Source organism: Mus pahari, chromosome 9 (genome assembly GCF_900095145.1).
Source record: "Mus pahari chromosome 9, PAHARI_EIJ_v1.1, whole genome shotgun sequence".
NCBI lineage: Eukaryota > Metazoa > Chordata > Mammalia > Rodentia > Muridae > Mus > Mus pahari.
Genome location: NC_034598.1, coordinates 44,219,437 through 44,229,912, shown reverse-complemented (window position 1 = coordinate 44,229,912; position 10,476 = coordinate 44,219,437). Strand labels below are relative to the sequence as shown.

The window sequence follows — 10,476 nt, the reverse complement described above, 5'->3', positions numbered from 1 at the left end:
AAAAAAAACCCAGCTGGATCTGATGGCATAGGCCTTTAATCCCAGCACGATGGAGGCAGAGGCCAGCCTGGGCTACAGAGTGAGTTCCAGGACAGCCAGGGCTACACAGAGAAACCCTGTCTTGGAACAAACAAACAAAAACAAGAAAATTGAAACAACTTTCCGTGACACCCACGGTTAGCTTGCACACACAACCTGGGTGTTGGGGACTGTTTGTGAGTGTTTGTGAAGGGCCAGAGGGAAGAGCTCAGATGTGACAGATGTCACAGAGGGTGAAGTGAGCCATACTTGGTGACTCACACTTCTAATCCCCTCCCTCTGAAGGTGGGAGAACAGGATAAGCAAGAATTATCCTGGGCTGGAGGGAGACTTCATTTCAAAGATGAAAAAGAATGGGGTGTGGTGGTACACACCTTTAGTCCCAGCACTGGGGAGGCAGAGGCAGGAGGATTTCTGTGAATTAGGCTGGCCTGGTCTACATAGATGAGTTACAGGACACCCAGGGATTCAGAGTCCCTGTCTCAAAAAAAAAAAAAAAATCACAGAAGAATAAGAAAACAAAAGAAGAAGAAAAACTAAACAAAAAGAGAAAGAAAGAAAGATAGGGCTAGCCTAGGACTTACTTGGTAGGAGTGCTAGACTATCATGGGCTTCCATAGAGCAAAAGCATGTGATATATGTCTGCCACTGGGGAAGTGCAGGCAGGATGATGGTTTCACGTAGCCCAGGCTGGCCTCACATCCCTAAGTAGCAGAGGATGGATGGCCTTGAAGCTCTGAGTCTTATGCCTCCACTCACTCTTTTGAGATTTATTTCTATAGGGTGGAAGGTTGCCTCGGAGGCTGGCCAGAAGACGGTATCTGATCCCCTTGAACCTAAGTCACAGTGGTTCTGAGCGCCACGTGTGAATCAGACCTGAGTCCTCTCCTGTGAAAGGGGACAGGAGCAGCCAGCGCTCTAACTAATGAGCGGTCTGTCCAGCTCTGCAGCCCAGGCTCGTCTGGAATTCTTGCCCTGCCCACCCCAGCCTCCTGCGTGCTAGGCTCCCAGATCTGTTGCTTCCAGGCATGCCGTTCTCTGTCTATAAAACCCAGTTAATCTGCTGATACCTTTGAAGCCTGTTTGACTGAGCCAGGGCCAGTCAGAGTCCAGAAGCCAGGTGAGGCAGGTGGTAGCCTCCCTGGGGCAGGGAGAGAGTGAGGCTGAGCCAATTTAGAATTCTGGGACAAAGTGCAGGTTGGAAAATAAGCTGTCCAAAGCCTTTAAGCTTCAATGCTGTAATTCCACCCTCTGACTTCTGGCTGGCCTTTCACAGACTTCCTGTTCTCACAAAGCTGTTTTTTTTTTTTTTGTGCAAGAAAGAAGGGGGTTAGCTCAGTGGAACATGCTCCCTAGCACCAGGCTCAAGAGGGCTTGTGGAACATGCCTGTCACCCCAGCATCTGGGAGGTGGAAGTAGGAACACCAGGATTTCAAGGTCATCCTTAGCTACCTTAGATACAGGGTGTTTGAGGCCAGCCCAGGCTGCGTGGAACTCTCTCGCAAAGGAAGAAAAGAATGTTCTGGAAGAAGGCTGTCTTAGATAGCTACCCCCTCACCTTGAGACAGGCTGTCTCACGGGCGGCCTGGGTTGACTTTGGAATGGAGGAAGCCCTACCTCAGCCTCCCAAAGGCAGAGCTCACAGGATGGGCTGAGAGCCATGTTTTCCAGGCACGCTTGGCACTAACTTCTTTAATAGACTTGTGATGGTTTCTTTCCTGCCAATGCATTTTTTGTCGAGTTAATTTAGAGCCCAAGGAAACTGGGTAGAGGAGTCAGGGTCTTACACCCACCACCATAGAAAGGGACTTTGAGGACATCAAGCTCAATGTAGACCTTGACACAAAGGCCACACAGTGTAAGCGAACACGGCAGGCAGGAGAGTCCAGGGAGGTTAGTGCGGACCAGGGCGGGGATGGGCATCGTTTGAGGTGGAAGCACAGTGATGGAATGTTCTGGAACTGATGCTAGGTATGTTGATGATACCCACTGGAGTGACACTTTGGCTGCTCCTGTCGAGATGTCAGTAAAACAGAAGTTGGGGACGGTCCATGTGAAGCCTCCCATCTCCTCCCACCTCATGGGATAGACACAGAGAGTAGCTTGCACCCCCTGCTGGCTACACTGTTGCCATTGCTCTTGCTCTGCCTCCCAGCAGGCCTGTGTCCCAGGACTCTCCTGACAGCCATCCTGAAGGGTCACCTTCATCATTATAGAGGGAATGGAGGTTTGCAGCGGCCAGAGGCAGACAGGGGTGGACTCAACAGATACATTAGGATTTATTGGTCCCCAGAGGCACACCTAGTCCCTTTCCGACCCCCACCATCGAGAATGGTGTCCCAGATGATCTGGGACATCAGGCTAGAGGTTGGGGTGACCAGCGACCAATGACCTTCCTGATCCAGGAGCTGTAGGGGGCCACGGCAGTGGCCACGGTCGGCTTGAAGATGTCTGTGCAGGTTTTGGAGCTGAAAGACAGGATCCCATCCACCTGGCCTTTGCCACACACCAGGGGCCCTCCAGAGTCACCCTGCAAGAGGTGAAGGACACGCAAGTCAGCCTCTGTGCCTGCAGTTGGGGAGCAGGGATCCGGGAGGTGCTGGGGCCTCCTGTAAGCTCTACGTGCACCCCTGCCTTCCTCTCTCTCTCTCTTCCTTCCCTTCTCTCTCCTCTCCTTTGTACCCCAGGGCCTTTGCTCCAGGCCCAGGTGACAAATCTACGGTACTGGATTTCAAACCACAATTCTCTGGCTTCCTGACTTCCAACCTAGACACGGGTGTTTTACCCTCCCAGGGTCTTAGTTTCCGTGTCTGAGAAGTGAGGTGAATGTTAGTCCCACCCCCCTTCTACTCCCCAGGGTGTCAGAGGCTGGCTGGGGCAGCTCTCCAGGCCAGGCCTACAGGCCATCCTTCTCACCTTGCAGGGGGCTTGGCTCTTGTTCCCAGCCTTTAAGCACAGCATGCTGTCTATGAGGGCACCATTCCAGAAGCGGCTGTTGTTACACATTCGGGTGTCCAGCACACGCAGATCCAACTCCTGCAGGGCCTTGGCCTGGGGCCCACCCTGGCGGGTCATTCCCCAGCCGGCTGTACTACACCAGGTACCCTCTGCCGGCCTGGATCGGGGCTTTCTTGGCAGAGCCAGTGGTTTGACATTCTTGCTGGGCTGCACCCGTCCATCCAGCTGTGGGGACAGGAGGACCAGTAAGTAGCAGATAAAAGCCAGGCTACTACGGCAGGCCCTCAGTTACCCTGTCCCATCCCGCCCGCACCTTAAGCAGTGCCAGGTCGTTCTCATATTTGTGGTTGTAGCCAGGGTGTTTAATGGCTTCCCGGATGTAGAAGGTGAGGCCAGGATCTTGGGGATCATGGAGGTTGTGCAGGCCGAGCACCAACTTCAGGTTCTGTAGCCTGCAAAGCAAACCTTGCCCACAACTGCCCACAGCTTGAGAACTGCCATTCCCCACTTTCCACACATCCACGGCAGCCTCCCCAGTCCACTCCTGGCAGGTCATCTCCCATCTTCTCTGTCCTCCTCTCCTGAGGGAGGAGACTTCCTGCTCTGGCTCCCACCCAACGCCCGATTGGGGGATTTAATGCCCCTCCCCCACCTGCAGCCTCTCTTCTGTGATTAGGCTTGCCAGTCAGTCGGCTTGTGTTGACTTCTTGGATTGTCTACACTACAGAGAAATAACCTCTTTACACAAGACTCCTACGACACACTTGCAAGCCGCGTGAGAGAACCTCAGGTAAATACCTGGATCGAGCCATACCTGAAGTTTAGCCTTCTGAAACACATGAGCTAACGATCCCTTTTGGTTTTAAGATCTTACTATGTAGCCTGGAATTGTGCAGTTCAGGTAGAGGTCTATGTGCCTCAGGCTCCTTGAGAGCTGGGATCTAAGGCATATGTAGTCACGCCCAAGAGCTGCCTCTTTTTGCTCTGGGCTCCTGTTTTCTTTAGTGTTGAGGGTGAGACTGGCATGAGCAGTCACTCTACCAGCCCTATCAAGATGGATCTATTTATTTAGTGGCTTCTCGATGGTGCCTCATGCTAGGCTGGCTCTGTCTTACTGGCAGACTGGCTTTCAAATATTACCAGGTGTCACAGAAAGGGTTGGAAGGAGGTGTCCTTTCCTGTAACATGTGATCCACCCAACCTGAACCCACAGCCTATACAGCCTAGAGAAGGTTGGGCTGAGTCCTTCAGTGCCTGCAGCCACAGTGGGACATGGAAGAGGGATACTCACGGCTCAGATAGGCAGTGGGCAGCTGTCAATACCCACTTCCGATGCACGAGGACTCCCCCACACACATGGGACTTGGCTTTCTGTAGAGAGGCCATATATGGGCGGGAGTGCGGGACTGCCTCTCGACCCCCAATGATCTGGGTATCAAATCTGTTGCCTGCTGAGAAGGGGGGGGGGAGAGGGCTGTTTGGAGGTGCTGCATCCCAACCCTCTGCTGAGCCTGGAAGCCCTGCATCTGGTAGGTCAGCAGTCTGAAGTCCCCACTGATCCCTGCCCAAACGCCACCAGGCCCCAAGGCTCAGACACTATTCAGCCGTCAGAGGCTAGGCTTAAAGTGTGAATGAGGAGCTGAGTGATGACTCAGAGGGTAAGATAACTGGCTGCTCTGGCAGAGAACTGAGTTCAATTTCCACCACCCACACCAGATAGCTCACAGCTACCTGGAACTCCAGCTCTAGGGGATCAAATGCATCTTCGGGACATTGCATTCACCCTTCCACATACCATACATACATCCATCATACATATATATACATATGTACATACATATGTACACACATATAAACATATGCCCTTTCCTGGTAGCCATAGGATCCAGGGATCAGGCGCCCTCTTCTGGCCTCTTTGGGCATTGCACTCACCCTTATTACATAGCCACAGACAGGAGTGGGGCTCTGACACTTGGCAGGGCCTTGAGAATATGCTTAGGGGGAGAATCGGTCACAAAAAGTCACAGTGTGAAACTCTTGACAGGATGTGGATTTGTGGGTGCTAGGGTGTGGGTGTGAGTGTTCCTGGGGGGGATGTGGGAGTGTCTCCATTCTGGTGTGGCTTCTGAATTTCAGTGAGTTGTGGGTGTGAATTGTCTCTCTGCAAACTTCTTGGAAGGGTTGATACAGAACGCCAGGCTGGGCTCAGTGAACATTTGCCTACCATACACAAAGCCCTGGGTTCCAGTCCCCCAAACCACAGAATCCAGGTCTAGTGGTGCACACCCGTCATCCCAGCCCTGGGGAGGTAGAAATAGGATCAGATTAAAATTTTTAAATAAGCCAGGCTTTAATCTCAGTCCAGAGGCAGAGGCATCTCTGTTTGAGGCCAGCTTGGTCTACACAGGAGTTCTAGACAGTCAGAGCACACAGAGAAAACTATCGCAAACAAAACAAAACAAACAGAATTTAAAATAAATATTGATAAGAATTTGTGATCAAACTCAAGAGTCTCCTTGATTTCCATCACGCTTTAGAGACCCCGCCTTGCTGAAGCCACATGGCCAGTCCACAGGTGTTAGAGGCAGTTTGTTTGTTTGTTTGTTTTTTCGAGACAGGGTTTCTCTGTGTAGCCCTGGCTGTCCTGGAACTCACTCTGTAGACCAGGCTGGCCTCAAACTCAGAAATCCGCCCGCCTCTGCCTCCCGAGTGCTGGGATTAAAGGCGTGCACCACCACGCCCGGCGTTAGAGGCAGCTTTTAAGGGCTCATCAATACATTGATGGGTCTGCTGCCCATCCCAGGGCCTTTACACATAGAAGAGAGCAGAGTTCTCTGTTTTATATGATTCTTGAAGCTTTAGTTTAGAGATAGGGTTTCTCTATGTCACTCTGGCTGTCTGTAGACCAGGCTGGTCAAGAATTCAGAGATCCACCTGCGTCTGCCTCCTGAGTGCTGGGATTAAAGGCATGCTGCACTACCTTGGCCCAGCAATTTTTTTTTTATTATTATTATATGTAAGTACACTGTAGCTGTCTTCAGACACTCCAGAAGAGGGAGTCAGATCTTGTTACGGATGGTTGTGAGCCACCATGTGGTTGCTGGGAATTGAATACAGGACCTCTGGAAGAGCAGTCTGGAAGTGCTCTTAAAGGCTGAGCCATCTCTCCAGCCTGGCCCAGCAATTCTTTTCTTTTCTTTTCTTTCTTTTTTTTTTTTTTTGGTTTTTCGAGACAGGGTTTCTCTGTGTAGCCCTGGCTGTCCTGGAACTCACTCTGTAGACCAGGCTGGCCTCGAACTCAGAAATCTGCCTGCCTCTGCCTCCCCAGTGCTGGGATTAAAGGCATGTGCCACCACACCCGGCTCCTGGCCCAGCAATTCTTGAAGGAAAAAAAAAAAAAAAAAAGACGAAGAAACTCAAACCAAGTCTAAAGAGAAACCAAATGTTCTCTGGGAAAGTGTTACCCCTGCCACTTGGTGGGGCCCACTTCACAAACTGGCAGGCTGATCTCTGTCTAGAGAACTTGCAGCTACCAACAACAACTGAATAGCTTTTCACCACCCAAGTTAGTCTCCCACCCACAAGTGCTTTCTTCTTCTTTTTTATTTTCCCCCCATAAAAAACCAAAACTTTTTTTTTTCAATGTCTCAAGTAGTCCAGGTTAGCCAGGAACTAATGTAGCTGAGGGTGACCTTGAACTCCCAATGCTGTTTCTACCTCCCCAGATGCCTGGTGGAACCCAGGACCTCTTGAATGTTAGACAAGAGCTTGCTCTGTCCTCTAAGATGCAGACCCAGCCTCTCTTCATATTTTAAAATCCCATTGGAAAGGCAGGCCTTGGGAGGCTGAGACAGATTGCTAGGAGTTGGAGATTAGTTGTGGCTACGTGGTGCTAGGGTCTCTACAGACTCTCAAGACAAAAAGTTATTGTGTGGTCTGAGAGACCAGTGGATAGCCCATAAGTTGTTATACTTGCAAAAGCCAACCTCCTCTCTCCCTCGTTGTTTTTTTTTGGAGAGGTTCTAGAAGATTCCAAGCTAATATAAGCATCAAAACTTGGGAAGTGGCGCGTAACTCCAATCCCAGTGCTCAGGAGGCAGAGGCCAGCAGATTCTGTGAGTTCCAGGTCAGCCAGGATTACAATAGTGAGATCTTGTCTCAAATAGACAGATGTATATATGCATACAGATTGATGTAGATATATATGGAGGTCAGAGACCAACTCTGGTGTTTTCTGCATCAGCCTACTCCTTAATTGAGGCAAGGCCTCTCACTGAACCTGGAGCTCAGATTCAGCACGTTCCCAGAGCCTCAACGATCCTATGGCTCCTTCTCTGGAGCTGGTGTTACAGGCATGAGACACAGTTCTGCGGTGAGTTGGAGGCCATCTGGGCCTCAGCATGATAGCACAGCCTTTCGTTGACCAGACTTGAGAGGCAGGCATTTACTTGGAAATTCCAGGACAGCCAGGGCCACATGGCAAGACTTTTACAGAAAGAAAGTCATGTGCTACACACTAGCCACACACTTTTTTTTTTTTTCAAGACAGGGTTTCTCTGTATAGCCCTGGCTATCCTGGAACTCACTCTGTAGACCAGGCTGGCCTCGAACTCAGAAATCCACCTGCCTCTGCCTCCCAAGTGCTGGGATTAAAGGTGTGTGCCACCACACCTGGCGGCCACACACTTTTAATATCAGTGCTCAGGAGGCTCTGCAGTACAGATGGCCTCAAACTCACTGTAGAGCAAGTGTTTGAATTCCTGGTCCTCCACCCCCAGTGCTAGGGTGACAGGTGTGCTCTGCCATGCCTGGTGGAATGGAATATGGAGCCCAAGCTTTCTGTACACCAGGCACATGCCCCAACTTAAGCTATATCCTTAACCCTACTTTGTTTCCTCAGATAGGGTCTCACTCTAACTGAACTCATGGCCATCAATCCTTCTGCCTCAGACGCCTCAAATACTGAGCTCAGAGGCCTGTCACCAGGCTAGTTTTCTTTTACTCAGGGTATGCTCTCCTTTTGTAGATGGTGCACCTCAGGGATCTGACTCACCTGCCAATTTCCCTGTACGCAGCCTCCCCGCACAGCCCCCTGGAGACCCGGCTCCGGGCCTCAGTCCCTCCTGAATGCTCACCTGCCCGCAGTGTCTTCAGGGCCAGCAGGAGTAGCAGGGACCGGCAGACCTCCATCCTGGCACAGGATCAACGGTCCTTGGGGGAAGGGGCTCCCTACTCTCTTCCTGTGGGGACAGGTGGCCTTCCAAGTACCACCCACCTCACACAAGTGTCAGCTCCTCCTCCTTCACACCCTGCTGTGTGGTTTTAGAAAGCAACTCTGCTGTCAAAGCTGCCCCTGCCTGGGGGCAGCAACTACAGTCCAGTGATGCTCATTCTGGTGCACAGCTTCTTTTAGCAGGGGGTAAACCCTGGCTGGGTCTGTCTCAAGGGACCTCAACCCCCACAGAGGATGACTCGGAGGGTCAGTTCTCTCCTTGAGCCATGTAGGTCCTGTCTTGTGCTAGGCTTGGTGGCAGGCCTCTACCCACTGAGCCTTACTGCTGGCCCTGCATCTTTGTACCTCAGGCTGGCTGCAAATTGTATGGGCAGAGGATGGCCCGAACTATCACCTTTCCAACAACTTGTCCTTCTCTAATCAGTTATAAGCAGCACGGGTCCCATTAAGTGCTATTGAGTAGAGTATGGCTTTGTTCTGGAGACTGGAACTCTGGAGAGTTACAGGCCCACGCGATGAAAGTGACACTTTCTTTACACGGCACCCTTGCTATTACAGCACTGGGTCACTGTAGCCACCCTGCACAGCATGATGTGGTCAGAGCATCACTCAGCCCGTCCCTCCTGTGAGGAGTCACCAGGCTGCCTGCCACGGGGATTCCTCAGGCAGGCACTGGAGCTCCCGGGGCTGAAGAGCCCAGGACACAAGGACTGCTGGGATATTAGTCCTCTGCACATCTCAGGACCCAGGCCTCTGACTGCAGTCACAGTGCCAGATGCAAGCAGGTGGGATCTTCAGGCAGCAAGTTGCTTCTGGGCCTGGGGCCCCTGTACACTACTGAGACCTAACAAAGTCACTATTACTACCTCTTCCTGCCCATCCCACGGCCCTGGCCGGGCTACCCAGGTGGCCCTCAGTTCCCAAGGCCACTGGCGTCCTGGCCGATTCTCTCAGCTTCTCAGAAAGCTATTTTATTTGATTTCACACACACCAAAGGCAGAGAGGAGACTGTGGTGCTGGCCCTCCTTGGGCTGGGCTGGAGTCTCTGGCTCCCCACCAGGCAGTCGGTCCCCAGCCTCCTAGGCTTATCATCATCTGAAGGCTGAGTGGGGTGTCTGCCCTGCACCACAGCTCTTCTCCAAAGCCGAGGAAAACCATGGGGAATACGGGGTAAGAGGACCTAAGGATCATGGGATGGGAGCCCACATGGAACGTCGGTGAGGTAGTCTGTCGCCTGAGGCCCACACGGGTCCTGCTGAGGTAAAATTTGTAAGTTTATTTCAGGGACGTGGGTCAGGACTCTTCGGTGCCAGAGTCATCCTCTTCATCCCCAAAGCAGCTGTCAGCCTCCTCCACTTCGCCGTCCTCATAGTAGTCGTCGTAGAAGAGGTCCGAGCCCTCGTCGGGCGCCGGCGCCTTGGTCTTCACGCAGTACTCGGCCAGCGTAGTGGGCACCTTCACGCCATCGCGCTCTGCGTCCACCTTGGTCCCCAGGACCTGCTTCCTAGGGAGACAGGGCAGGTGAGGCCACGGCCCAGGACAATGGGATTCCAAAAATAGACACTGGATGGAGGGCAGGGAGCAGATGGGATGGAGTAAAGGGCCTGGGGACAAGGAGTGGCTCAGTGACCAGCTCCCAGCAGGAAGGTAACCACAGCTGGCTTGGGGAAACAGGTTTGTCACTCAGTACTTGGAGGCTGAGGCAGGAGGCCTGCTGTGAGTCTCTGGTGGCTTCAGCTGTAATAGGATCTGTCTTATGACAACAGTCATAAAAAAAAAAAAAAAAAAAAAAAAAAAAAGTGGAGGTGATGCAGTCAGAGAGCTTGTTGTGTAAGCACAAGGACCCAAGTCCAGCTCACAGCACCACAGAAACAGCCAGGCACACCAGGATCCATGCTCTAATTCCAGTACTGTGGGGGTCACTACACTAGTCCCAGGTCAGATAGCACACACACACCCACATACCACACCAAGATCAAACCCCCCCACTGCAGCCTGACCTAAGGGCACTCTGATGAGGGCAGCCCAGAAGAACCTCATGAGGTTCCAGGCCCCAGGCCACGGACAAAGCCACAAAGACACGGGTGAAGCAACACTTAAGAGCTTCCTTGCACAGGGGCAGCAATTAAGTAAAGAAATCAGGGGCTGGAGAGATGGCTCAGCGGTTAAAGAGCACTGACTATTCTTTTTTTTTCAGACTTCATGACTATGAGCTTTCAAATGGCAAAACTTATCAAGGTTCATAA

General features: G+C 51.9%; 2 protein-coding genes across 5 annotated transcripts in view; both read right to left on the bottom strand.

Annotated features, from left to right (window-relative positions):
* Nucleotides 1-2,294: 2,294 nt before the first annotated feature.
* Gzmm (granzyme M) lies at nucleotides 2,295-9,088 on the bottom strand. Of its 3 annotated transcripts, none has more exons than XM_021205572.2 (5): nucleotides 8,133-9,088; nucleotides 4,289-4,448; nucleotides 3,311-3,449; nucleotides 2,956-3,222; nucleotides 2,295-2,569 (listed from the first exon to the last, which is right to left on the bottom strand). In XM_021205572.2, exons 1-5 carry the CDS (start codon nucleotides 8,185-8,187, stop codon nucleotides 2,396-2,398), a joined length of 795 nt encoding a protein of 264 aa, XP_021061231.1. In that variant the 5' UTR covers nucleotides 8,188-9,088; the 3' UTR covers nucleotides 2,295-2,395. The 3 variants fall into 3 exon arrangements, with proteins under 3 accessions (XP_021061231.1, XP_021061232.1, XP_029398196.1); XM_021205573.2 differs by having other exon boundaries at nucleotides 4,289-4,445; XM_029542336.1 differs by lacking the exons at nucleotides 3,311-3,449; nucleotides 4,289-4,448 and having other exon boundaries at nucleotides 2,319-2,569; nucleotides 8,133-8,191.
* Nucleotides 9,089-9,185: 97 nt separating this feature from the next.
* Nucleotides 9,186-10,476, bottom strand: part of Cdc34 (cell division cycle 34) — a 6,911-nt gene continuing 5,620 nt past the window's right edge. The window contains exon 5 of one of the 2 annotated variants that reach the window (XM_021204629.1): nucleotides 9,186-9,734. In XM_021204629.1, the coding sequence (XP_021060288.1) occupies nucleotides 9,524-9,734 (211 nt within the window). In that variant the 3' untranslated portion in view covers nucleotides 9,186-9,523. The remainder of the gene's footprint in view (nucleotides 9,735-10,476) is intronic. The other variant, XM_029542337.1, reaches the window with a different exon arrangement.